Here is a 27,879-nt window from a genome sequence, read left to right as displayed (position 1 = left end):
CTTGAGTTATAGTTTTATATTTAGTCTCAAGGTGTTAAACATTCAATGACTTCAAGGTCCCAAACCTCACAATGTGCACTCAGATACCTGATGATTAAAGACATCAGTGGTGTAGGCGAGTACTCACTTATACAGCTAGTTAGCGCTGTTCAAGGTCAAACATCGCTAGTCTAATAGCTAGCATGGACTGGGTGGATGTTTGATAGCTCCAAACCTCTCCAGAATCCTACTCTAGCAGTGCCAAATATCTCCATCTTGACCACCCTTATTAAATCTTTCAGCAGCAATAACAATGCTCACATTGTTCCTAGTCATAGTTTAAATTCTGAATGACAGGGAAAAAGTCTATTTGGAATAAGACACTCTGCATGTGCTAAACGTTTAGCAGCTCATCTGGGAAACAGTGGTCAGGCTATAATTTTAAGATTTCATTTTTGTTCTATTAGAAGAAACTTTGGATCTTATGAAAGAGTTACGACAGATGTAGTTCATTTAGATCTCTTTATTACTGTATGAGTTACAGTGTGACACTAAACGAACAGGACGTTAGGCACTGCAGCCTTTCACATTCCTCTGGTCTTATAGCTACGTCCTGCCAAAAAACAGTGTACAGTATACAAGAAGCAGGCAGGCCAACAGAAATAATACAGTATGCTTTGCACAAGTCTCTGTTCCAATCAAGTCAGCGTTACATCGTACACCAATATTAGCACATTCGCTAAAATAATTAAATATTTATAGGCAACATAGTATTCTTACTGTATAAGGAGAACTTGTCCTTTTATTTATTCTTCTAACTTGCACCTCATGCTGGCTCATATCCTTTCAGCATTAAAATAGTTGCATAGTTGAAATGAATAAATTCACAAATCTCTTTACCCAAAGAAAAGGCCTACTTGTTCAAGCCCTATTCAACCTTCTTCGGCACGGAACCTTAACATGGCATTTTTAACTTACAGAGCATAAAGTCTTAAATTAAAAACAAGCTGAATCATGCTAGTGCTGTAGATGAGTTGTTTTGTCAAGCACTACAACATGAGTCCTGAGTGAAATAAAAAAAAATCCTCTGCAACTGTTTTGAGTCTGTGAGACATGTATAAAGTTAGAAATCACTTGTACCCAAGGTACATGTATGAATCTGACCCAATGAGGTACAGTTACATGTAGCTTTAGCGCTGAGTGCTAAAGGTTTGTTTAGTTTATGAGTGTCTCAATGTACTTTATGGTTTTAGGTGAACATTTGGCTCGATTGCTGTGTAACTCTGATGAATGTGGTCCTGCGGCTGAGCTCCTTGAGTTTGGCTGCTCCTACATATGTGCAAGTGGAGCGCAGACCACCCGTGATGTCTCTGATGGTGTCCTCCACGTCACCTTTGTAGGGGACCTGCACGGTCCGGCCCTCGGACGCCCTGCAGAGACAAGAATCGGGACCTTTGATCTTCAATGAAAAGCAAAAATGAGACCTAGACTACATGCAGTGAAAGAGTCTGGATGAGTGGTTAAAATCCTTCAAACTGCCCTTCTTGGGGCATAAATTTAAACCAAAAATTTGCCCCTCAATTACTCAATTGTACATGATGGTTGGACATGATAAAATGATTGGAAGTAGACAATCATATTGCAACTATCATTATTCGCAAGCAATTCAAGAACAGAAAAGTACAATAAAGTCTCTAAAGAAAATTCGGGTGTCTTTACCTGTATTCTGCAACACCACCAACATATTTTTTCATGGCTGTGTCTGAGCTCATGCCATAAAACAGCTTTAACTTCTTTCCATCCTTTTCGATGACTTCACCAGCACATTGGTCATGCCCTGCTAGCATTCCTCCTAGCATGACAAAATCTGCCCCTGCGCCTTCAAGATCAGCACGGAGACAGGAAATCAGAGCCGTCTCACATATGACAGTTTGTATTTATTATGAAAATGACCTGCGAGCAAAACTTACCAAAGGCTTTTGCAACATCTCCTGGACAACTGCAGCCTCCATCCTGGAGAGAGAGGAACAAATTAATCTACAACTTAATATATAATACTCCAAAAAATGGAACTAAAAAAATGAGTAAATAATAATAATAATAATAATAATAATAATAATAATAATAATAATAATAATAATAATAATAATAATAATGTCTTTAGGACTCTAATCCTCTTTAAAAAAAAATCCATTCTGAAACAATATTTTTTATTTTTTATTTTATTTTATTTTTTAAAGTATTTGTATAAATATTTATATACTCTGATGCTGATTTGTTGGTTGTTGTGTTTGTGTTTTTCCTTCCATAAGAAGTTAACTGTGGTGTGCCACTGGTATCACATTAGGAAATTGCTATTAGATGCCATGCCATTTAATCTGTGAATAACTTTGTTATAACAGTCAGGTAAGTCCACAAAACAAAGGAGCAGAAGCTTCCTGTGACATTAAATGTGATTTTAATGAGAGACCCAATGTAGAAGAAGTGGACACAAAAAGCCCAGGATTGAAGGTTACAGAAAGCAGTGCTGTTAGACAATGCAACTGTGCAGAGCTACACTGTGTGATGGTGAAGATGGTGACAATAGCATTAAAGTTTTAAAGATGCTTTATAACTTGATTTGGACTGTGGCTGGAAAGTGGACAGATGAGGAGGTCTAAAGCAGCACTCTAATCTAAGTCTAAACTAAAGCACTAAAAGTCTAAAGCAGCACTCTAGTCTAAGTAGAGATGAAGCAAGGGTTAAATCCCATCATCACCTCTAAAGGCAGTCAAACAGCATTGTGGGTAATGAGGGAAAAATAGTTACAAAAAAAAATTCAAATAAATCTTTTACACAGATGAAGATCAAAAGTTACTGAATACGTTTTTCAGAATGGATTTTTCCTTAAACTAATCAAATGAAATGTTTCTCTTCTAGTACTTATATGAAGCACAGAAAGCTAGATGCTGCCCTCTTATGATAAAATAAGGTAAGTGCGACTTGATATTAAAAACCAGCCATTGTCTTATCCATGATGCATGGAAAGTGTACTCATGCTCACAGAGATGATGTGTCCTTTGAGTCCATGAGCAGAATCCGCACACTCAATAACAGCACTTAACTGAGGGTAGCCCACTCCGGTCTTGATGCGGGTGGTACATACAGAACCTGCAAGCATGGTTTTTACATCACTTCTGCTAAAGTCACTACACTGTAAGCATTCATGATGATTTTGTGAGGTATTTATTCAGATACAGCTTTTTTCACTTGTGTGATTTGAGCTTTATAGCAAATGCAGTCTTGTGTAGGACCAGCTGAACAGATTTATTGCTTGTTTATTGCTTTTTAGTTTCAGAAATGAAAATGAGACACAGTACCCACCTGGACCGATGCCCACTTTGATGATGTCGGCTCCAGAAAGAATGAGCTCTTCCACCATTTCTCCAGTCACTACATTCCCAGCCTATTAAATCCAGAAAGATGTGAATAATGGGATTGTTTTTAAAACCAAAGCAACAGGTGATTGCTATATAATGCTTGGAAAATAATGGTCTTGGCGCTCTCACTTACCATAATGGTGTGGTTAGGGAACTTCCCCCGGACTGTTTTGACAAACTCCACAAAATGCTCGGAATATCCATTGGCCACATCCAGGCAGATGTACTTAATGAGTGGAACGGCTTCCAGAATGCTGCATAGTTTCTCCAGATCTGATTGCCCACTGCCTGAGCTTGCAGCCACATGCTGTAGATCAGAGAAAAGATGTTACACATTCAGATGATCCAGAAGACAGAACATTTCCTACTGTGCTTGAATCACAATAACCACTAAAATGGAACTACAGAGTTTTCCTCCTATAATTTGTTACTTGGCTGTGACTAAAGATTGCAAAAGCTCAGTCACACTGTCACTTGGCACATGCTCCATTTAATTTAATGTTACCTCCAGGCACTCTGGATGATTGGATGCAAATGACTTCCATTCTTCCACAGAGTAATGTTTGTGGATGGCGGTGAAGAGCGTATGCTGAGAGAAACAAAGAAGAAAAAAAAATGGTTGTGGGAACAAGGCCAGTGTGCACAGAAGAGATGTAACTGAACTCACTGAAATGATCTGGTGTTCTGAACAGATACAACTTGATTAGATACATAAAGATTGGTATAGAAGGTCATTTGTTTGTTTGTTTGTTTGTTTGTTTACAAGCAAAAATAATATCTGAAAGAAAGAAAGAAAGAAAGAAAGAAAGAAAGAAAGAAAGAAAGAAAGAAAGAAAGAAAGAAAGAAAGAAAGAAAGAAAGCTCCTTCTGGTTTAGGCCACACCCAAATTTGAGTTATATATACACAGATATGAACACTGAGATACAGATTTAAATTTTTATATATATATATAGGTTGACACAAAGTGTGGATGAAAGGTCTAGAAGCCCTGGTGAAAATATTTCTATTTTATAAATAATAAAAATTGTGTGAATAGTGAATGAATTTCAGTTATTTCAGTTTTGTCACTGTTTTTCAAAACCTGATGATCCATTTAAGACCAAACCCGTTGTAGTCTCATCTGAAGAGGAGATTTGTGAATATCACAAAATCTGCTAACATTTGAATAAGAACCTAGAAATTGTGCAGAATCTTGAATATTATAGATTCAAAAAATTAAAAACATTTTCTAAATTTGAAATATTTCAGAATTTTAAAGCCTTCAATTTATTTCCAATTTCAAATGACAAATTAAATGTTGTCTTCTGAAATTGAACCCCACCGTATACAAACAGTCTTTAGATACACTCCTACTGCACAGACACATAGTAGGTCCATGTAGAGTCTTCTGGGAGTGCAAATGATTTCATCCCCCATGATGTATGGAATGTAGTCTAACTCTCTCTAACAACTTGGGATCATGGGATTTGTAACAGAGCATCAGGTAATTACTATTGGATGCTTTGGGAAGGACATTATGTCACCTAGCATTTCACTCTATATTAGAATTTATCTACAGTTTCTCTGTTGATCTACGATCAAAACGAAATCTGAGAAGACATTCTGTCTTCTGATCCTGTCATGGTCCTGAGATACTACAGTATGTTAAGAAGAATTGTTAAGATCTGACTGATGGCTCGGGAAGAGGTTACAACGGTGAACAAGCAAGATAATAGAAAATATTTAGACCATCTTCTGTAAGGAGGTTCTGTGTATTTTAAAATACACTATCAAACTATTTTTGTTTTCTGTGCCAAAATATCATTTTTATGCCAAGCTGGATTTTGTTCTAAGGGCAAAAGAACTTAGCACTCAGCTATAACAAGTGCTGAAACAGAATGCAGGTCTTATGGCATTGTTTTAACATTTATAGTAGTGTGTATGGCACAGATGCTCACCTTGCTCATTACCTGGGCCATCTCAAAAGTACCTGTAGTGTCCATGTTAGCAGCAATGATCGGGATGCCATTGTATGTATGCTTTGAGTTGCGGAATGTGAAAGTCCTCTGCAGGTCCACCTATGCAGGACGACACACACACACACATACACACACACACACACACACACATACACATACACATACACATACACATACACATACACATACACATACACATACACATACACACACACACACACACACACACACAGTCTTATATACAACCTAAGGTAAGAAACTTAGGGTAAGAAAGTGATTTGCACTAAATATATATATATATATATGTACTTTCAATAAAAATACTTTCTCATCTTTCAGTGAAAAGAGTACAAATACCATAAATCCTGGTGTATCATAGGTTCAGATGAGAGTCATACACACATCTCACCATCCACGCTGATGTCGGAAATGACATAAAAGGCATTTTATTACTATTTTATGATATCAGAGCTGCAGCATATGATACATGTTCAAGTATATCAGAGAAACCTTGGAGAAACATAGATGTCAAAAATATGTAGTGTAATAAAAGTTTTTTAAATCCTCACTCGCTATTGGAAGGAGGGAGTGACATAATCATAATAGTTCATAATAGTCATCATCATAATAGTTTAATAATATTATCTGGACACGTCAGTCCTGGGTTTTAAAATGAAACACGTGTCACATCATGTGTCATTTCAGTGAACTCTTTACATGTATCTGAAACTGCTTGTGGAAAAACAATGTAGTATACTAATTATGTAAAGTATGATATGTAAAGAAAATTGTCCTTAGGTTAAATTCAGAAAGTCTTTTGTTCTTTTTGACTGATTTTAAATGGAAACATTTGACTAACATGCAGGTCATTCGAATGCAAAGTTTGTGCTGAATCATTTACAGGAGCAAATGAGCTGAGAGAACAATCACACACACACACACACACACACACACACACACACACACACACACACACACACACACACACACACACACAATCACACACACAATCACACACACATACACACACACTCACACATACACACACACACACACACACACACACACACACACACACACACACACACACACACACACACACACACACACACACACACACCCACACAGATCTCCACATTGCCCTCCTTTCACTCTTCTTGCTGTGCCTCCAGTCTGTTTCATTTTACTGCGTTACTACTTTATTTAAAACCTGTTGCTTTCTAAATTGAACTGCATGTGGGTTTTTTTTTTTAATTGATCCAACACTTTTCTAGTGTTTATTTGTAGTCAGCTAAGGAGCTTATAGTCAAACCTGATGAGCTACACAGACTGCAACTGGCAAACTGATTGGCTAGCAACATAAACATTTCTATTATGATTTTTATGAGATTTACATTGTTTTCGGAAACGCTTTCATTTCTTTGACATTCTCACATAAACTTAAACATCTACATGATAGCTCTGTTAGATTTTAGCCTGTATTTTATGGGTTGCAAATATGAAATGTATCCATATGAAATGATTAAAACAGAAGAATAACCAAATCAATGAGACATCTGATATTTGATCTTAGTAAAACTGAATGTTCTAATGCTGATCAGTTGATGCTCAGATTCATATTGTACATCATTATTAGTATTAGTGTTTTATCATAATCATATTATTTCATACACTAACCTCTTTGATTTTTTTTTCTAGTGACAGACAAATGCACTCCAAATACACTAGATGTGGTTAAACCTAGCTCTTATTTGTTATCTGGTCACTAATAACTAAAAAATGTATAGAATTGAATAATAATAAAAAATAGGTTGCTTTAAAAAAAAGTCTTAATGTAAACCCTGTTGGACATTATACCAATACTGGATAGGACATAGGATAGGATCTTATTCCTGCTGTGTGGATTGGCATGATATCACACATAGCAAAAAATGTACATTGTTCATTTGGAACCAAAAAAGAACACCGATATTCAATTTTCAAAGTTGGGACTGGATCAGAACACCAAAATTTCTAAACAACGGAAAGGCTTTGCTGAGAACATGGGCTCGTATCTGTCCAGCCTGCAAGTGCTATAAGAATTACTATATTACTGGTGTTCATAAAGCAAATATGAAGTCATATGAAGGAAACTTCTCCTTTTTTCCTCCTAGTTGTTGTGCTGTATTGTATTTTATTACACCTTATTATTGTTTTGCCCAAACTTTGTTCTCATTGTCTCCTTGAGTTAAATGTATTTGTTTATTAAATGTATTTGTATGTATTAAATGTTCAAAATCACTAAGGTTTCTGTGTTGAGGTTCTTACAAGGTGAAATGCTTCAGCTGCAGCTCCCATATTTAAAAATGATCTATGTCTTGGACCGTTTGCCATGACACAATCGAATCAGGGAAGCTTTAACATGATCTTCTGGCCTGTGACGTCATCCTGCAGGGAGCGAGGCTTCTCTAATGCACAAGATCAATAGCTGAGCTGGACTCATAGATTATGAGGCAGAATCTGGGTGTATTTTGCAGGACAACCTTTGTCCTGTTAATAAACATATTTTTATATAGTGGCAAGATTCCAAATAGTGCCTAAAATGGAGAAACTGGAGGTTTTGGAAGTTCTTGACACATCAGTAAGACTTAATAAACTGCAAATCAGTCATGATGGTTATTGCATGTTAATTATACCTTTTGTGTAGAAAGATGATTGCGATCTGGGAATGTCTAGATTGCCAGGTTAGAAGACTTCCAGGAAAGCAATGGCATTTGGACTCAGATAATGCATTAGACCGCACTGCATTGTGGGTATTTCTCACACATTCACTTAAAGCAGACAATGTTGAGCAGAGCAGCTGCACCAGAGTAGAATCTATTTTCAGAGGCATTAAGAACATAGGCCTATTTTTAAACATTTTCAGCACGTAACTCAGCTTGTGTTGCTCTACCTCAGCGTGAACAGTTGTCACCGTAAGGTACCTCTCCCTCTGGGTTATGTATCTGGGCCAGATTCAGGTTGCATTAAGACAACATACTGAAGATGAAAACACTCAGCAGAGACACATCGACTGACTACAGATCAGTTCTGATCAAAAGCAGCCCCTCAGAGGAAACTAAATATGGCCCTAATAAAACCAGGTCAAGTTAGTTTAACCTCAGCAAGGTCAACACTACCATTCTTCCAAGCCTTAAATTCCACTTTGACAGATTTACCTCTCACACAGCTTCTGATCTTACCTCAGACCTGCTCTTTAGGCTGCTCCTCTTTGGTCTCAACAGGACATCTTTAAAGTCCAGTTTGATGTCAGAGTCCACTCGTGGCATGGCTGAAGGCCTGAGTGTGGATGAGATTCTCCTGAGCTGGGCTGGTGCACTTGCTGCTACACAGCTCCAGGCACCAAACCCGAATCTGCAGAAGCCCAGCGTATTTATAGTGTGATCAGAGCCATCCCACCCCAGGCCCACATGGCTTTATTTGGCAAGAGCCATACTCTAATTCTCGCTTCCTCGCTCCCTGCTTTGTCCCTGCTCACTCCTCTCTCCTCTTACAGTGTTGAGTAGCAGCAGCAGCCGAGGCAGGCACATTTCCCGTCTGGCCAGCTGACACACATAAACACACACACACACTCACACACACACACACACTCTGCGGCTCAGCACTGCAGTATGCGCAGTGGCACACAGACAGAAGCAGAACTCTAGCTACCCTTTCAGACCGCCCCCTGGGGAACACGGGGGATGGGAAACAGGGGAAATGAAATAGAAGGGGACAAATAAAGAAAAGATGGGGATCTCATCCAATCTCACTTACTTATTATCTATTCAAAACAAAATGAGATTACATGTTAATGTAATGTTCATTGATGCAAACTATCCATTTATGGACATTTATTGATTTGATAGTTGAAATATTCCAGACAGTTTAATTTCTTAATATACTGAAAAGTACTTATAATATGGCGATAAACAGTTGCATACATACAGATATACAAAATGTAGACAGCTTGACAAATGACAGAAATCATTTATTTGGTAAATTGTAAACAGTGCATCTGGAAATAAATTTGATAAAAATCATAGAATTTTTCAATAAAAAAAATATTTACTATTTATTCTTCATTTACTTCCAGTAAAAAATTATTGACTATTTATCCATTATTTCCTTTCAATAAAAAATTAAGGCAAATTGTTAAGGTGAGATGCAGCCTTGCGTTAAAATTATCTAGAAACTTGTCTCCTATGAACCATGTTAGACCGTTACGCCACTCCATTGAGTTTGATGGCCCATGCCCCGGCGGCAGTGCACGGCAGCTCAGGCAGGAGCAGGAGCAGTCCAGATGAATGCAGTGGAGCCCACTTTAAAGGCTCATCCCTTCCTAACAGAGTCACCTGAATAAATGAAAGAACATAAGACTTATCCCAATTTGCATATAATGCAGATTTATGTATAATAAACTAGCACTTAATTAGGATTTGCAGCTCTGTTCATAAATGAATTATGCCTGTACCACACTTTACGATTTCCTCTGCCAGTGACCTACATAAGGTGACCTGATTGGAGGCAGGTCATCATCCTGTATATCCTGTGGTGTGGGGTGTTTAAACTTTGATCCTATCTCAAACAATCCACCTGTCAAGGCTATTCAAATTTTTAAAAATTGTGTACTGCAGTCAACCACAACTTTTAATAAGAAGTCAAGTATGTTCGTGAGGAATTCTGCAAAATCCTATGGGGTCTTTGGACAGCAGCAGATTTCCTTCACCTCTTATGCAAATTCTAACAATCAGAGTTGTACACTTTATGAATGAAGTGCATGTAAATGTATGTACATGATTTCTAGACTTAATTTGAAAGTGTGAGGTTTTTTACTGCCCGAATCTTGTAGTGTGGGTGTTTGTTGACTGAAGGAATGAATACATTTAAAGAAATATAGGCTTACATTACAGAATAAGAACGAAAAGCCCATTTCAATTGGCAAAACACACACACAAATTTTATCATTCATGTAGCAAAGGCTTTAGTCCTACTTACCACAGTAGTGTCTGAAGTTACAGGAGAGAAAAGCTCAAATGAGTACTGCTTCGGTCTGGTGTGAAAGATGGCATACACAGTGGAGTTCTTGGAAGTGTACCTGTAAACAAAAAGACAGGTATCTTATATAATAATACCTTGAAAGGATCCTACAGCACATTTTCCTGTCTTGGGAAATGCAAAACAAAAGAAACTATAGACAGTTTTTGGACTGACATTTCTTTGGAGCAATTGAAGATTTAATAGGTGAATTATGACAATAATCGATGACAGGTTGGAAGGATGTTGAAGAAGTAATGCTACAGTAATAAACATCTACAGACTGGTATCATTTCTCTTTTTTATTTCTAAAGTTCTTTAATGCATTTTTGCAACCAACTGTCTGTATATCTCTCGCAGACCAACCTTGAGATGAACCAATCTGGCTGGTTTCAAAGCAGCACATTCCACAGAGACTTCCCTTTTGTTTGTCAGTACAAAACTACATGCTGCTAGATCAGCCAAGCTGTCATCTGTCCTAATGCTCCTCAATCTTTCGGCAGCAATTGACAGATTCAACTACAAGACTCTCTTTTCCACCCTGAGGAGTCTTGGAATTGGTGGAGCAGCATGGGAATGGTTTGCTTCCCACCTGGTACCAAGTGATTCATCCCCAGGCTGGGATCTTGTGATATCCATGCATAAAAATCTGATCGGCGATTGCTCACAACATTGGGCTAACCATGTACAATCGTCTGTCCTTTTCATCCCATTTTGCTAAAGTGACATGTTTATTTCAGTTTCTTCTCTAAAGCATGAGAAGAATTTGGCCATTTTTCCCCACACAGGTTGCTAAGGTACTTCATTTAACATTCAATTGTATTGAACATACTAGGTAATCTGCAATTCACTGCTGGCAAGTCTTCCTAGGAATGCAATTCGAATGATTCAAAATGCAGCGTCCTGGCTTGTTTTCAACCTACCCAAGTACTCACACATACCACCCTACTCCTCCACTCACTCGACTGGCTTCCAAAACAGGTTTGTCTACAAGGCCAAAAATGGACCAGCTCTCTCTTACCTCAAAGCCCTTATCAATCCTCACACTGCACCTCGCACCCTCAGACCTACCAGCACTGCTCAACTGGTCCCACCATCTCTCAGGGTAAGAGGTAGGTAGGTATACAACAAGACTCTTTTCTGTTCTGGAATTGAGGTGGTTTAATGAACTTTCCCCTACGTGTCACTGGCTATATTCAAAAAAACACTTCCTAAAACACTTAAACCGCCTCTTATTTTTATATATTATCAAATTCTAAATTATATGTATAATTAATAAATATTGCTATTGTTTTTATACTATATACTACTTTATACTATTGTTTAGGGCTCAAACGATTCCTCGAGTAACTCGATTACAAAAATTTATCGAGGCAAATTCTTCTGCCTCGAAGCCACTTTTAATTCATTTTAAAGCTCACGTCACGTTCTTGTGCAATTATTGTGTGTGTGTGTGTGTGTGTGTGTGTGTGTGTGTGTGTGTGTGTGTGTGACAACGCTCTTACGTCAAAGTGGAAGGAGACGCAAGGCGTTAGCGGTCTTTTGATTTGAGGGTGCCTGCTAGTGCGGGCTGCAAAATGGAAGGGAGCGATAACAATGCCAATGAGAAAAGAGAAGAAACAAACAGGAGAAAACGACAGAAAATGTCCAAAGGAAACATTGCTTCAAAGCGCAGGGCAAGCCTCCGTTCTGAGCATGTTGATATGTTTACCTTTCTTCATTGCAATCACATGCTCCTTTAAAGACTTTTAAAGCACACACACGTTGCAAGAGAGAGACTTTTATAGTCTGATTTATATATATATAATATATAGATTTATAGGCTCTAGGTCCAAGCTCCTCTTCTAGTAATAAGTTCCTTTTTTGCCTCTTAAATACCACAAAGCATTTCAAGAAGACAGTAAAGGCTTATGTTATGCCTGAGCTGTAGATTTTGAATCTTTTAGTTCTGAAAGTTAAGTTGCATGACTTAAAGGCAATATTTTTTATTTATTTATTTATTTATTTATTTATTTATTTATTTATTTATTTATTTATTTAAAAGTATGCCTTAGTTTTGATAATTTAGAAAAGTAATTTGAAAGTAATTTATTTTTTGTTTTTGCATCTCAGAAAAGGGTTTATTTAAAGCCCAGAATGTTTGGCACTTAAATGTACTTAATTCTTCTCAGTCAACTTTGTCATTGTTCACAGTACAAGTACAGGCAGAGAAACAATGGGTTATATCTAAATGTTTATTTTAGATAGAAAATATTGTTGTATGCATTGCAAACTATGCGTTTAAAAAATAAAAGTTCATTTTTCTAAAAAAGGAAACCAATTAGTTGTTCATTTTAAGAGACCCGTCTTATTTTCTCTTGTATATTTAATATTGCTCTTTAATTAAGCAAAAATACATTTTATCAGATTGCTCTATTAATCGATGAAATTTTCGGTAGCATACTCGATTACTAAAATATTCGATAGCTACAGCCCTACTATTTTTATACTTTTGATACTATATTTCCTGTTTTTGGCTGAGTTTATCCTAATCTGTGACCTAGTGAACCAGTGTTGAATCCCTTTTGTATATTGTTCTGGGATAAGGCAGATGCCCAGTGCTATAAATGTAAATGTAATTAAAAAGCAAACATGCTCTCAGACAATGTAGGTATAGGCAATGCCTACTTTACTGGGGCATGTCTTGTGCGAGCGTCCCGAGATTTTTTTCCCACTGCTTTATGATATGCAAGAGTAAGTGACAAAAGTTCAAGCAGTGTTAATTCTAGTGTTACTCAGCATTTCACCAGTAGGCTTGTCATGTATTCGGGTTAAGCAAATAAGGCGACTTTACATAAAACATCTCAGTGCTATAGTTGCATTGAATCTATGAGGTTAATTATTAGGGTTAGTTATATAAAAAATTCTAACGAGTTCTGATCAGTCAGATCAGAATGACATATGCTGTCATTATTTAGATCTCTAATACAGTATTTACATTTGTAACTTTCTATAATGTGTTGTCTGTCTCTGCATGACCTTCAGGTACAAGCCTTTAATGAGTGACTTTAATGACTGCAAACAGAACACAGAATTCCCTACAGTTAAAAAACCCCTCCTTGTATTATATTAGACTTTAACACAGTTAGCACACAATGGTGTGGTATGTTGGTTTTTGACTTGCTATGACTAGCTTGTGTTTTTATTGTTTTTCTGTTTGTTCTGTTCAGTTTAGTGTAGCAGCCATGATACGATGGTAAGAAAAAACAGCTGCTGAATGAGTCCTTCACTGTCCTTTGCTCTTCTGTGCCCAACACAAATCTATTTCTTCCTGCTTTAAAGATATACTGCATCTAGCAAAAACAAGACTCACCAGACTGGCACAGTAGCATTCTCCGCTTGAACTCTCCAGGGTGTGGTGCCGTAAATCGCCTCACCGTTAACCTTCAACCAGGCACCAACACCTCGGAGACGCTCCTCAAAAATGGCTGGGATCATGCCATCTGACGTAGGTCCGATATTCAGCAGATAGTTTCCTCCATAGGCTACAGTGAAGACGAGATCCTGCCAGAGATAAAAGTATGATGAGCAAATGCTGTTAAAAGAGAGTCCATGACTAGTGTGATATGGCCAGACCCTGAAGATTATTTTCCCTATAAAAGGCATGATCTGAAGTGATTTATTCCTCTTACACACCAGCACTTTGCCAATGATAAAAAAATTTGCTTATAGTTACATTTAATGTTTTAAAATGTCCATAAGTCAAGTTAGTTCCTGTTATGAGTTTCAATAAAACAACTAAAAATAGTTACTCTTGAAATTAAAAGTCAGAAAAAACAAGAAACCAAAAATTATTCCGTTATGTACTCCTTTTATAAATGTCTCCATTTAGAAACTTACTATTTTGTTGATTGTAAGTTTATTTTGTTAAATAACAACACGTTCTTAATTCGTCTATTGAAAGATCATTAGATTTAATCCGTTTATTATTAGACAGAAACATTTCACCTTTATAATGGTGGGCAAATCCATTAAATCACCGAGCCTCAAGTTCCTGCGATATCCCCAGGAGTATGTGTCTATTGAATTACATTTCTCCCATTTGTGTTTGGGCATTGTGGATGGAGTAAACTTATCAGCACAGTTATAGTAACCGCCATGTTTACAGTATGTCCCGATTCCCCATCTGTCATTCACCACGATTACATCCTGCAGAGACAGATTTATAACATTAAAGTCCAGATTAAATCAAATTCCAGTGTAAAACATTATACAGATTAACCTGGATAAATAACTGTAGATATTACACAGGCTAAATTTCTCACCTTCACTGGACTGTCATTGTAAAGCCAGGCTAAAAATCCAGTGGAGTTCCAGTAGGTGTCAGGGGCTTCCCAATCCCCATCTGACCAGATCAGCTCTGGCTGGTACCTTAAAATGAAAGAGATATCATCAGCTAATAAACATTTCCTGGAGTAATACAAAGGTTAAGATGAGATGACATGGCAAAAAGCAAGCTCAAGCTTAACAAAATGCATGTCTGATCATTTCTGCTATCTGGTGTGTTTTAGTATTTTATAAAGACATGTGATGAGGGTGTGTGACTGCCCCAGATTACCTTTTGACAAGGTCAATGAGCTCTGGCCAGGTTTTGCTATAAACAAATTCCTGGGTCTTAAAGCCTGACTTCTTGTCTTTAAGATACAGAGGATTGAACCATTCATACAAGGAGTGGTAGAGTCCATAGTGCAGAGACCTGCAAGAAGCATTTATAAACATGTCAGGCATATAATACAAGTTAATATGTCAGTATCCCCAATAAGAAAGACATGTTTAAATCTATATTTAATGTTGCACCTTCAAAAGAAGTAACTTAAATGTGGATTGTCATATATATATATATATATATATATATATATATATATATATATATATATATATATATATATATATATATATATATATATATATATATATGAGTGTTCTTGTCTTGTCAGTGACATTCTGTTACACTGTGGAGCTTCTGTCACCAAAACAAATTCCTTGTATGTGAAAACATACCTGGCAATAAAGCTCTTTCTGATCCTGAAAAATTTCGAATCACTTCCTCATCAGCTTCTCAAACTGTCTGCTAAGTTCTTTAACAATGCTAAATAAACAGCTCATCAAAAAACAAAAAACACTGCACACATTTTAAGCTGTTTATGTCGAGTCTGCACCACTCAAGTTCCTGTTATTAAGTTGTTACTATAGAAAATATAACACTAATATAAACATTGCAGAACTGTTGACCTACTGGGCAACCAGAACTGGGAATTCAACAACGTTGGGGTATAATTGTGTATATTCAATAATAGATAAGAGGCATCACACACCTCTTCCTAATGGCAGCCCCCAGCTCCCCGACAAGGTCCCGGTGAGGCCCATTATCAACAGAGTTCCAGTTCCATGATGTTGGCGATCCCCAGTTAGTAAAACCTTCATGGTGTTTTGTAGTAAAAACAACGTACCTGCATGACGTAAGACAAGTTCAGGAACAACACATTTAAGACAGGGTTATTATAATAAACAGATCTGTAAACCGCTTGTTTTTTAAGCTGATTTTTCATTGTACTAACACATCTGAAACAATACAACACTAGGTGTGGCCTAGTGAAATGTGTTCTGTCTTGTTCTCTGTAGGCAAATGTTTGCATACTGACAGTAATTCTTTAATTATATATTATATATTTCCTCAATCATTCCAAACACTAATATCTACAGTATATCTCACAATATCTACAGCTTCTCATGAAACATGAACAAGACCTGATGGTTTGGTCTGCATACACAATTGTACTAGACATGTCAAAGTTCAGTGGTGTTGGGGACTTGTTTCAGTGGCAACGTGACATGCAATATGGTGCAAACTAATGATTAAAGATAGTTGTTGGATTTACTTATTAATTATATTAACTAATAGCCATATTAACTTTATGTATTAATTATATTAACTAATATAACAAACCATTTATTTTATTAAGTTTAAAAATGTATTGGTATTTGTATTGGACAAAGCCTCATTTGCATTAAAAAATATAAATAAATTCGATTTAATAAAATTTAACAGGGAGAAATGTTTCATTAATTATCTTTGATATATGAATATATTTGCAACACAGTTAAAAGAGCAGAAAATAATCATAACTGGTGCCCCCTTGCCCTCTCCCCGGGAATTGTATTATACATGATCTAGAAACCGGGCAGGAAATATCACTACTGACCCTTCACACCCTGGACACAACCTCTTTCAGCTCCTCCCTTCTGTCAGGTGCTACAGAACTTTGCTTACTAAAACTGCCAGACACAGGAACAGTTTCTTCCCCCAGACAATCACCCTGATCAACAACTCACCATAATTATATTCACTGCTTCATATCTGCATTATCAGAACTGTCAGTCATCACATCATCAGTATATATTTACACACACTACTGCTGCTGTATATTGTACAAAAAGCATAATATTGCACAATATTGTTATTTGCACTACCTTGCACTTCTCACACTATATGTACATAACTGATCAGCCTATATTCTGTATTCATATTTAATACTTGTACTGTGTATAGTGTCTCACATTGTCTGTTTTTGTCTTGTCTTGTGTAGTCTGTATTGTCTGTCTTGTATAGTCTGTCTTGTATGTATAGTCTGTATTTGTCTTGTATAGTCTGTCTTGTATAGTCTGTCTTGTCTTTTATAGTCTGTATTGTCTTGTATAGTCTGTATTTGTTGTAGCTAGAACAGATATACTGTAGTACATTTCTTGCTGAATATTTTTGTTACCTTTTTAAGGTGTTTGTTTGTTACAAATATTGTGTAATAATTGAATGTTTTCTAGGTTATTGTATATTTTATTTGTTTAACAATCGGCAATAGTGACACCTACTGGAGAAAAAATAAGTACCATTGTATGTGTTGGTCACGTGATTTGATAAGCAGCATGGCGCATTGAAAAGCACAAGGTTATTACATGTGAACTGAGTGTAAGATTGTAAGAAGAGTAAGATTAATTACTGTAAGCCTGGTTAATCAGAAGAACTCTAATGTCTCCTGAATCCTGATTGGAAAGCACACGGTATTTTTGTGTATTAGTATGTTTAATAGGCCATGTGATTGATCAAACAATGTCATGGAATTCACTTCATTACAAATCTGATTGCAATTTTATTTTATTCTTTTAGTTTTTCACGGTGCTCAACTGAAGTTGTGGTGAAACAAAGAGTAAATATTGAAGTTCTGAAGGCATCAGATGAAGCGTGGTTTTTCTTTTTTCTAGTCACGGAGAAAAAATTCAGGAGCCGTTATATTTGTCTTGTATAGTCTGTCCTGTATAGTCTGTATTTGTCCTGTATAGTCTGTATTTGTCTTGTATAGTCTGTCCTGTATAGTCCGCATTTGTCCTGTATAGTCTGTCCTGTATAGTCTGTATTTGTCCTGTATAGTCTGTCCTGTATAGTCTGTATTTGTCTTGTATAGTCTGTCCTGTATAGTCCGCATTTGTCCTGTATAGTCTGTCCTGTATAGTCTGTATTTGTCCTGTATAGTCTGTCCTGTATAGTCTGCATTTGTCTTGTATAGTCTGTCCTGTATAGTCCGTATTTGTCCTGTATAGTCTGTCCTGTATAGTCTGTCCTGTATAGTCTGTATTTGTCCTGTATAGTCTGTCCTGTATAGTCTGTATTTGTCCTGTATAGTCTGTCCTGTATAGTCTGTATTTGTCCTGTATAGTCTGTCCTGTATAGTCTGTATTTGTCTTGTATAGTCTGTCCTGTATAGTCTGTATTTGTCTTGTATAGTCTGTCCTGTATAGTCTGTATTTGTCCTGTATAGTCTGTCCTGTATAGTCTGTATTTGTCCTGTATAGTCTGTCCTGTATAGTCTGTATTTGTCCTGTATAGTCTGTCCTGTAAAGTCTGTATTTGTCTTGTATAGTCTGTCCTGTATAGTCTGTATTTGTCTTGTATAGTCTGTCTTGTATAGTCTGTCCTGTATAGTCTGTATTTGCCCTGTATAGTCTGTCCTGTATAGTCTGTATTTGTCCTGTATAGTCTGTACTGTATAGTCTGTCTTGTATAGTCTGTATTTGTCCTGTATAGTCTGTCCTGTATAGTCTGTATTTGTCCTGTATAGTCTGTCCTGTATAGTCTGTCTTGTATAGTCTGTCCTGTATAGTCTGTCTTGTATAGTCTGTATTTGTCTTGTATAGTCTGTCTTGTATAGTCTGTCCTGTATAGTCCTAGCTAAATGTATAGTATAGTGTTATTTATGTCTTTACTTTTTTCAGAGTCACAAACATGTGGAACCGAATTCCTTGTGTGTGTAAAAACACTTGGCCAATAAACCTGATAAATCCTGATCACATCCACCTCTAAACTCATGGAGTACTCACTTGGCTCCTGAAGCCTCGAACACTTCTGCCCAGTCATCTGGCTGGAAAAACTGCGCGTTAAATTGTGGTGCGAACTCTGCGTAAGTGAATCCAGGAGGATAATTCTTCAGCATGAAGCCGATGTATGCGGGATCCAGCGCACCCTGCCAGTACCACCAGAACCACTCACTGCCGAAAGCCGGCACCGAAAACACCCCCCAGTGGACGAACAGCCCGAACTTGGCGTCGTCGTACCATTTCGGCAGCGGTCTGGAGTCCAGGCTGTTCCAGTCGGGACTGTACCGCTCTGCAGTGACCACCAGCACACAGCACACTGCGCAGATCCACAACTGCATCGTTTATTCTAACGTACACAGATCTAACTACACCCGATCAGCCGCTGGTGCAAGTCAACATCCGTCTAGCTGCCTCCGAGAGGACAAGAAAATATCATCCACATGATTTTTACTACAGGTTAGACAAGTTTTGCATTGTCTTTGTGCTTGTTTCAGTCATATGACTGGCCTTCCGCATTGGGCATGTGATTCTGTAGGAGCGTTTAGTGCGTCGTTATTGCGCCGCTTTTACGCATTCAACAAATACAAGCAACAGGTAGGATTGTTTTTGATATTTTACTAAAATTCTCTGGTTTAAATATATATATGTTAGGGATAAGGATAGATAAATAGTATTTAAAATTTTAATTCATGTTTTTTAATTATTTTTTCTATTTTAATTGCATATATTAATTAATTTATTTTTATCATTATTTTTTCTTATTATTATTATATATTTATAATATATAAATTTCTCTTTTCTCTTCTGTTTCCATATTTCTGTAAAGCTGCTTTGAGACAATGGGAAATTGTTAAAAGCGCTATACAAATAAAATGAATTGAAAATGAACTGTATTTGTATGTAATTATTTTGACAGGGACCTCGATGACAAATTCCACTGACCCTCAACACAGATTTATTTTCCTGAAATAAATCCTCAAAAGTGTGCACAATATCATTTGCACAATAATATCAGCTTCAATTCAAGGGTAGATTTGATCCACTCTCTGCTTAGGCTCTGAGGTTTGCTAATAAGGTGACTGGGGTGTCCTTTGTGTCCACTTGATATTTAAATCTGTAAAGTGGCCTTCTCAGTAATCTATGCACATGGTTCAGATAAACACTAAATTAAATAGATAAACATGAATAAAAACAGATAAACAATGTTTAGAATACAGTATTTTTGCCTGTCCCTGCCCAATAATTTCCCCAAATTTTATATTGAAGATTATTTGAGATTAATAAAGTACTTTCTTCTCTACATTTAAATAATTATTAAAATAATATATTGGGTTTTTTTGTTTTTGCATTACTGAGAATCTATTTAACATCTAATCCTTTAAGAATTCTTGTCAATGTCAATTTTAGATTTGTTGATTGAACACTTTATCAAATGACACATTCAACAACTGGAAGTGACACTGTTCGAATGTCCTGGAGATCATAATCTCATTTGGACATGGCTTAACACGCTTTTGAATGTCTCAATGCATGTTTTCTTAGATTCAATTAGATCTAATTCTCAATTAGAATTAGATTTTCTTAGATATTTTTTTTTGGGGGGGGGGGGGGGGCATTATTGGGGCTAAACGGAACACCAATGACAAGTTTGCATAACATTAAAACGTTGCTTTATTCTGCACTCGACTACATTCAGAAGTGGGAACTTGTGACGCAGAATCACAGCATTTTACATCTTCGTGTGTTCGACCAACAAAATGAAGAAACAATGCACAATGAATGTACAGAAAGGTTGATGAAATGGATCTTTTGTTAGCAACAATATTTCCAGCTAAGTGTAAACAGTGAGGTATATTTACCTACTCAGAACAACAGACTGTAGTCAATGTTCTAGGTTTGACATGTAAATGTCTGTATGGTGATTGATCTAAAAAATAAACAAATAAATAAATAAAAAGAATAATAGTGTATACACCATAAATAAGTAGTGTTTACTGCTGATATAAGCACAAATGTTGACATCACATGCTGAATTTGAGGTTCTGGAAACCTGCCTGACATTTTAGGAAGTCAGAGTTAAGGGACATTTTCTGTCTGGATTTTCCTACACAGAAAAAGGAAGTCCTGAGTTAGGAGTTTTAGTCTTACACAGCGTTAGACGTCCATATTTACATATTTCATGTATTAATTTAAATACATACATAAAAATACAAATATATTGACAAAGATTGTACTGAAAGGATCTGATCCTGAACTGAACAGAGTACAATGAATTCATGTGAATACACTGAAGATCAGTATTACAGTAATACAGCATTTATTTTCATTGCATTTTATTTAATATAAAGCTGCAACCTTTTGTGTTCACAGGTGAGCAAAAGTTACATACAAACATAAATAAAAATTAAAAGTGAGAAAACATTTGCACTTTGGTCATACGTTGCTTCCCTGCTTTAACATTGACCCATAAATAACAGTTCTCCTTTCAGTGAGACTTGTGGGTTTTATGATTGACGCAGTAACAGTTCTGGTCCCAAATGTCATTGAAGGCTGCTGTAAATGCTGCACAAAACTCTTAATGACTGAAACACTCATCACAATTTGCACTGTAGAAACATCCAGCAGAATAGGGCTGTACAAGTCATTAGACTAAAGACTGAGTGTGGTGTGTGATTTAACGGTCAGCCACAACCCGTTCAGACAGATTTTGCAAGCCTCGTTTCAAACGCAGCGATTTCATTCACGCACAAATCTAAAGAGCACTAGACAAAAGCAGGGCAGATCTGAGACAGCCATGATTACAAACTCTGGTACCTTGTTAAATTTCTTTCAGTTTAATAGTACTTTAAAAAAACAAAAAACAAAGTTATATTAATATTACCAGGATTATGTTTTATGTTGATTAAAAGATGTATACAATTAAAAGAAATATTTAAAGCAATATGGATAAAGACAGTTTTCTGTTTAACTGATAAAGTGCAAAATTTTCTACTTAAATTATCTAAATAATTATGATAAACAATTGTGATTTATAAATTGAGCATTTTTTCATGATTCTTTAAACCCCATAAGCAAGATAAACAATTTAAATGAGAAAAATATTGAACACTTGCCTGATGATTTAGCCAAATTTAATAATCTCACATTTCCGTTTTCAAAGAGAAATGTTTTGTTCACAAAAAACATTTTATAGTCAAGGATACCGGTCTTAAAAAATAATAATAATCACCTCAGCACAGATAGATTTTATCAATATTAATGAATGAATGATGAATGAATGACTTGCCACATTGTTTTAATGTGTACAGTAATGATTTACACTATTTAAAGATGTTTTTATGTCCACCAATAGAATATTTTTTATCACAATTATCATTAGATTCCATTCAGCATTATTTATAGGCTCGATAACTTTGACCATGGTGAGGTGTAATAAAATAAAACAAAAGTTGTTGACCTCCTAGCTATGCTTTAAGGACCCCTGGGGCCCAAACACAATTTTTATGAAATGCTTTTTGTTATAATGAAATTTATGATGCTGTATCTCTCCAGCTAGTCAGAATTTCAGTCTCAGAAACCTACATATAGGTAGAAATATCCATAGAACTTGTCTAGTGTTATAGTAATTAAGATTCTCTTAGGATTGGGCGTACATATGTATGATCACTCTAGACAATCTCTAAATATGTGCAGATTTAAGATGTCCATGTTAATGGCATTATCAAAATTCATATACTTACTGATGTACCAAAGTTGTCATTTGATAATTACTAAATCGTATTAACCATTTATAATCGATTCCAGACAAGGTGTGGAAGTTTGGTTCTTAAAGACTGCATACCCGTAAACATGATTACAGATCAGTTCTAACTTTAAGTAGTCTCACTAATTGGCATTAGGCCAAACAAGATGTTTCCCCAGAACAATGAAAATCAGGATCTGTTGATACGCTTACTGCTGTAGTGTGTACCAGCAGGTTCTCTGTAACGTCCGTCTTGCCAAGACTTGACCTCTTGGTCTGTTTACTAAACCTTTAGTATAGTGAATGAAAGAAGAAGCCATCAGAAACCTCAGTATGTTTTTCAAAGTCTACAGGAGACTTCCTCCCTCTGCAAGCTGCCTATGAAGGTCCTTCTTATCATCTACTTCCCCAGCGCCTGCACTGGGCTCCTCATCCCCATCCACCATGAAGATGGGCCAATCAGAGTCTGTCGTGGCCTGTTCCCCACCCACAGACTGACTGCTCAGGTTCATGGAAGGAGAGTCCTCGTTAGTTGTAGTGACGCAAGTACAATTATCACAAAGGCCGAAGCGCTTCAGACCCTGAGATACGGCCCCAGAGAAGACACGCCGGCAGCCCTTACACACGATGGGCCAGGTCGCACGATGGACCTGTCAGATATATACAAAGGCAAGATTAGTAATCAGGGGTGCACACAGGAGTTCTAACCCAGGACAAGCAGATTTTGTTTCAAGGTAATTGATGATACTTGTCAGACATGTTGGAATAACAACTAGAAAAACATACTCCTTATTTACATAAATATAAAGATTTTCACTCCAAAATAAATTATATGCGTGTGTGTGTGTGTCAGGGTCATGGCGGCAACAGGCTGAGAAAGTCCCTCCAGACTTCACTTTGCCACAGATTCCAGCTCCTAGTGGAACCTCAGACATTCCCAAGCTGTGACAAACTCTACAGTGAGTCTTCGGACTGCCTCAAGGCCAAGTTTCACAAGCCATTGATTTAGTCCTTCTCAGAGTCTCCATCACTTACATGATGCTGCTAGGTGCAGGACTTGAGCTGAGAGGCCCTTTTGGAGGCATTTGGAGGCATTAATTCCCTGGTGGTGTAGTCATAAGGTTCACCAAAACACACATGCACATCAACAATATCACCACAATCCAATCCAGCGTTTTTGTTTTTTTTTAAAAACATGACTAGTAATGTTTTTATAGTGTGAGAAAATCGCTTATACTAGATATGCCAGAAAGATTTGGGCCAGCCACCTGAACTTGTCAAACCTGATCTTGGACTTACAGTAACAGCGTGTGTGCGCAGATGCTCCTGTCGAGTGAAACGCTTTCCGCAGATCTCACACGGGTACGGCCTCTCCCCCGTGTGACAGCGGATGTGCCTCTTCAGAATACCCTTCTGTTTGGTTGTATACGGGCAGAACGGACACTTATGCAGCCTCCCTGAGTAGAAAACTGTCATTTTATGATTAAGCCCTTGGAATTTAACTAAAAAACAAACAAACAAAACGTGAGCAAATACAAACAAAAAAAGAAACAAGAAAAGCAAAAGTCGATTTCTCACCTGCATCCTCCACATACCAGTCATTTTGGATCTCCATACTGCAGGATCCTCCATGACCTAGTCCTTCATCAACTCTACCCATCATATTACTGCTTCCCATACCGTGGCCAAAGTGAGAAACTAGCTCTTCACGATGAGAGCTGGTTCCTCCACGTAGCAGCACATCTACATACTGCTTCATCTGATAATTGGGGTACGGAGGCAGTGATGTTGGCTCGCTGCTTGTTGCAGGACTTGAGCTGAGAGTTCTGTCTTCACTGTTGTTCGGGTTTTCGTACAGGTCCATGTCCTTGGCTTCAAGTGAACACTCACCTTCTTCATCAGGGTCAAATTTAATCTTGGTGTGCACTGGCACGATAAGCATCCCTGAAGATGATGGGTTGATTACGTCTTGCGCTGGGTTGCTCTTAACAGCACCATTGGTGGCTGGCTGGCTTGAGAAGCCTCCCTGTGAGCTCTCGCTCTCTGAGTCTTTGCTGCTGGTAGCAGCTGGTGTGGAGGGAATATCGGAGGACGCCTCAACAGACGTGGGCATCTCCATACTCTGTGGGGTTCCTCTATCTGCTTGAGAAGTGGACGCTGCAGGAACACTTGAGACTGATGCAGGCGTCCCGCTATCAGCAGGTCCTTCTCTCTCTCTGCCCATTTCTTTCTGCTTCTCCTTCTCTCTGTTACAGATCTCCAATGATGATTTGATGTAGCCTTTGCAAAAGTTCACCACATCAGTCATCTGCAGGTAGCTGGCAGCGGACATGATCTCAATCACATTGTCAGTGCGCAGGTCGAGACGACCAGAGTACAGAAACTCCAGTATAAGTGAAAAGGCATCTGCTGTGACAATGTCCAGAGAAGCTGTGCTGTGCCTGTGGCTGCTATCCTGCAAATAATGCACAAGCAGAGCCCGGAAATATCCGCTGCTGGCAAACAGGATGTTTCTGTGCGCCTTGAACACACGGCCCTCCACGATGACGCTGCAGTCACAGAAGAAATCCCTCTTACGCTGTTCATTCAGCTCACATAACAGCTTGGAGTGATACGAGGGAACCTCCATCTTGTCCCTGCACATTCAGGCCTGAGCTGTGTTTCTGTGCTAAACAGAAGGAAACAAATAGGCGAAAATATGTGAGACATAAAAATTTAGGCAAAGGCAAAGCCAAATAAGAAAAAAGATGACTAGAAAAAGAGGAAGAATGACATGGGGAAGTACTATAGTCAAGGTAATGTGATGTGACCACCATTACTATATATGTACACAGAGCTGATCCTGCTTACACTGTAACTTTCATTATCCATTTTATGAGGTACACCTAGCAATAAGGTGCACTTAATAGACCGTCCCTAACCAGCAGTAAGAATTTCTAAATTTCTAAAGAACAGCTTGGCTTGAATGCACTATAATCAGGGAAATGCAAGTAAAACATGCCATTAAACGCAAAAAATGTCATGCCTGTTACACTCATGTTAACACTGGATTTCTTAGAATTTTTGCACAAAACTGCAAATCTGTCAGTCGTACTGAATAGGATATCTGCCAAATACTATTGTGCCTGTGCCCCTCTGAGAATACTCAAAAAAGTTCTGTTGGACTATGGTGTAACTGTAAAGACTAATCATTAACAATCCCACTACCGGGTGTTGCTCCAAAAAGGATTAGTTCCTTTTTGAGTCTGGTTAATCTACAGGTTTCTTCTTCATCTTGCCTTGATGGGATAGTTTTTGCTTGCCACTGTGGTCTCCTAAACCTACATTTGGATTTCTGCAATAATATCAGACAACTGATAGTCCTGTGGCGGTCCCTATACAGTGACATGGTGAAGAAATGGTGAAAACTTGCATACTATACGACAGGGCAGAAATGTTGTAAAGATGCCATGTTAACAGATTCTGACCTCTTTTTACCGTGTGCAGTTTCACATGCTCTTCCTGTTTCCATGTGGGTTTGCACTGGTTTCTACCCATTTCCCCCAAAACATGCATTTAGGTGGTCTAATGACACTAAATTGCCTGTAGACGTGACAAATGTGTGAATGTCAGACATTGTGAACTTTGCTTACTAAAACTGCAAGACAATCACCCTGATTAACAACTCACCATAATTATATTCCCAGCTTCATATCTATAAGTACTGCATTATCAGGACTGTCAGTCATCACATCATCCGTGTATGTTACACACACTACTGCTGTACAAAAAGCATAATATTGCACAATATTGTTATTTGCACTTCCCACACTTTATGTACATAACTGATCAGTCATATATTCTATATTCATATGTAATACTCACAATGTCTATTGTATCACATCTGTATTATCTTGTATATTATAAAGTTATTTATGTCTGTAATTTTGAGAGTCACAAACAGCTGGAACCAAATGCCTTGTGTGTGTCAACACACTTGGCCAATAAACCCTATTCTGATGTGTGAATGTGTGTGTGTACATTGTGACCTGCACTGAAATGGCAATTCATTCATGAATGAATATATGATTCAGTTCTAAATAACTTTGGAACAGGTTGTACATTATTTAAGTAATATACGTAATTAACACCTTTAACATTACTACTAAAATTAACTTATTTTCTATTCCCTGGCACATTACTCAATATTTCCGATTCACTTCTGATGATTTATTAGGTGGACTTGGGTGTCTATTTCTATTCACCCAGCTTCACTTGGCTTTTTTTTTTTTTTTTTTTTTTGCTGTTTTCTCTTTAAACATTAGTATCGTATAACAATAGACTTTCTTCCAGTAACTAAAGTATATAATAACTCATATGCCACATGCGGTCGTGTGCAAGATGAAATATATAATATTTAAAGGAACCCTAGTCAGACAGAGAGATGATTATTTTAGCTATTTAGCTTGGTAGCTATGTAGCGCCATGTAGCTTGGTAGCTATGTAGCTTGGAAGCTATGTAGCTTGGAAGCTATGTAGCTTGGAAGCTATGTAGCTTGGAAGCTATGTAGCTTGGAAGCTATGTAGCGCCATGTAGCTTGGTAGCTATGTAGCTTGGTAGCTATGTAGCTTGGTAGCTATGTAGCTTGGTAGCTATGTAGCTTGGTAGCTATGTAGCTTGGTAGCTATGTAGCAGTACACCAGCCAATTCACAACTATCTTTTTAAACATGGAGTCTACGCTATACATGCTAGCACACTAGCCATTAAGACGTTTATTCTACTCTTTCCACTGACAAAAGCATCAAATTGGGTGTATTCCAGCACGTATTCCGTAAAGCCCTTACCTCGGCAAAATAAAATCTCTATATTCCCGGCGAATTTGCTATTTACTTTGAAATAAGTTACAATCCTGTTTTATTGCTAACATTTAGCAACTTCCGGTATCTATGTAGTCATACAAGACGATTGACGATATACACGTGAGCCAATGAAAAGGCGGAATGTTATTTGGGGGCGGGGCCAGAGACAGAGGAGATTTCTGTTTTTTCTAATGCTAAAATATTTATGATTTTGACGTCAAATTAAAACTCTTAAACTGCTCACTGTTCTCTTTCTATCAGTATCTATATACTGTCTGTATATATTAATGGTCACATCAGTTAATGTATATAATGTTAATGTACAGATTATAATGTTTATAATGTAAAATCTTTAATTAAAAAATTATTTAAATGTAATGTTGAACCTTCTCTTCGTATTTACTATATTGTATACACACACACACACACACACACACACACACACACACACACACACACACACACACACACACACATAC

The 27,879-nt window shown here is 37.3% G+C and overlaps 3 protein-coding genes across 9 annotated transcripts; all 3 read right to left on the bottom strand.

The window, feature by feature from the left end:
• Positions 1-487: 487 nt before the first annotated feature.
• Positions 488-8,974, bottom strand: gmpr (guanosine monophosphate reductase). Its single transcript, XM_027175709.2, has 9 exons — positions 8,579-8,974; positions 5,337-5,456; positions 3,904-3,987; positions 3,532-3,705; positions 3,343-3,424; positions 3,023-3,129; positions 1,950-1,992; positions 1,699-1,858; positions 488-1,409 (listed from the first exon to the last, which is right to left on the bottom strand). The coding sequence occupies exons 1-9, from the start codon at positions 8,663-8,665 to the stop codon at positions 1,229-1,231; spliced, it is 1,038 nt and encodes a 345-aa protein (XP_027031510.1). The 5' UTR covers positions 8,666-8,974; the 3' UTR covers positions 488-1,228.
• A 227-nt stretch (positions 8,975-9,201) lies between these two features.
• fuca1.2 (alpha-L-fucosidase 1, tandem duplicate 2) lies at positions 9,202-19,342 on the bottom strand. Its single transcript, XM_027175708.2, has 8 exons — positions 18,822-19,342; positions 15,767-15,901; positions 15,010-15,147; positions 14,717-14,822; positions 14,400-14,600; positions 13,765-13,955; positions 10,374-10,473; positions 9,202-9,730 (listed from the first exon to the last, which is right to left on the bottom strand). Exons 1-8 carry the CDS (start codon positions 19,154-19,156, stop codon positions 9,599-9,601), a joined length of 1,338 nt encoding a protein of 445 aa, XP_027031509.2. The 5' UTR covers positions 19,157-19,342; the 3' UTR covers positions 9,202-9,598.
• A 1,129-nt stretch (positions 19,343-20,471) lies between these two features.
• On the bottom strand, positions 20,472-27,523 carry zbtb8b (zinc finger and BTB domain containing 8B). 7 transcript variants are annotated; one of them, XM_047808078.1, is made up of 6 exons: positions 27,386-27,523; positions 26,230-26,320; positions 26,028-26,142; positions 24,139-25,228; positions 23,860-24,062; positions 20,472-23,210 (listed from the first exon to the last, which is right to left on the bottom strand). In XM_047808078.1, the coding sequence occupies exons 4-6, from the start codon at positions 25,202-25,204 to the stop codon at positions 22,908-22,910; spliced, it is 1,572 nt and encodes a 523-aa protein (XP_047664034.1). In that variant the 5' UTR covers positions 25,205-25,228; positions 26,028-26,142; positions 26,230-26,320; positions 27,386-27,523; the 3' UTR covers positions 20,472-22,907. The 7 variants fall into 7 exon arrangements, with proteins under 7 accessions (XP_047664034.1, XP_047664036.1, XP_047664035.1 ...); XM_047808080.1 differs by having other exon boundaries at positions 26,230-26,317; positions 27,386-27,521; XM_047808079.1 differs by lacking the exon at positions 26,028-26,142.
• Between the last annotated feature and the right edge of the window lie 356 nt (positions 27,524-27,879).

The sequence above is a fragment of the Tachysurus fulvidraco genome, chromosome 24 (genome assembly GCF_022655615.1).
Source record: "Tachysurus fulvidraco isolate hzauxx_2018 chromosome 24, HZAU_PFXX_2.0, whole genome shotgun sequence".
NCBI lineage: Eukaryota > Metazoa > Chordata > Actinopteri > Siluriformes > Bagridae > Tachysurus > Tachysurus fulvidraco.
This window is presented reverse-complemented; position numbering and strand designations above follow the sequence as displayed.

What these genes read in the sequence shown, in the direction of transcription:
- gmpr (XM_027175709.2), bottom strand. Translation starts at nt 8,665, where the DNA reads ATGCCACGAGTGGACTCTGACATCAAACTGGACTTTAAAGATGTCCTG. An exon ending in GCCTAAAGAGCAGGTCTGAG is followed by an intron (nt 5,457 to 8,578) that starts GTAAGATCAGAA and finishes CGTCCTGCATAG; the next exon opens with GTGGACCTGCAGAGGACTTT. An exon ending in TCAAAGGACACATCATCTCT is followed by an intron (nt 1,993 to 3,022) that starts GTGAGCATGAGT and finishes CTCTCTCTCCAG; the next exon opens with GATGGAGGCTGCAGTTGTCC.
- zbtb8b (XM_047808078.1), bottom strand. Translation starts at nt 25,204, where the DNA reads ATGTGCAGGGACAAGATGGAGGTTCCCTCGTATCACTCCAAGCTGTTA. An exon ending in CTGGTATGTGGAGGATGCAG is followed by an intron (nt 24,063 to 24,138) that starts GTGAGAAATCGA and finishes TTTGTTTTTTAG; the next exon opens with TTAAATTCCAAGGGCTTAAT. An exon ending in TGCGCACACACGCTGTTACT is followed by an intron (nt 23,211 to 23,859) that starts GTAAGTCCAAGA and finishes TATATCTGACAG; the next exon opens with GTCCATCGTGCGACCTGGCC.
- fuca1.2 (XM_027175708.2), bottom strand. Translation starts at nt 19,156, where the DNA reads ATGCAGTTGTGGATCTGCGCAGTGTGCTGTGTGCTGGTGGTCACTGCA. An exon ending in CTCATTGACCTTGTCAAAAG is followed by an intron (nt 14,823 to 15,009) that starts GTAATCTGGGGC and finishes TTTCATTTTAAG; the next exon opens with GTACCAGCCAGAGCTGATCT. An exon ending in ACAATGACAGTCCAGTGAAG is followed by an intron (nt 14,601 to 14,716) that starts GTGAGAAATTTA and finishes CTGTCTCTGCAG; the next exon opens with GATGTAATCGTGGTGAATGA.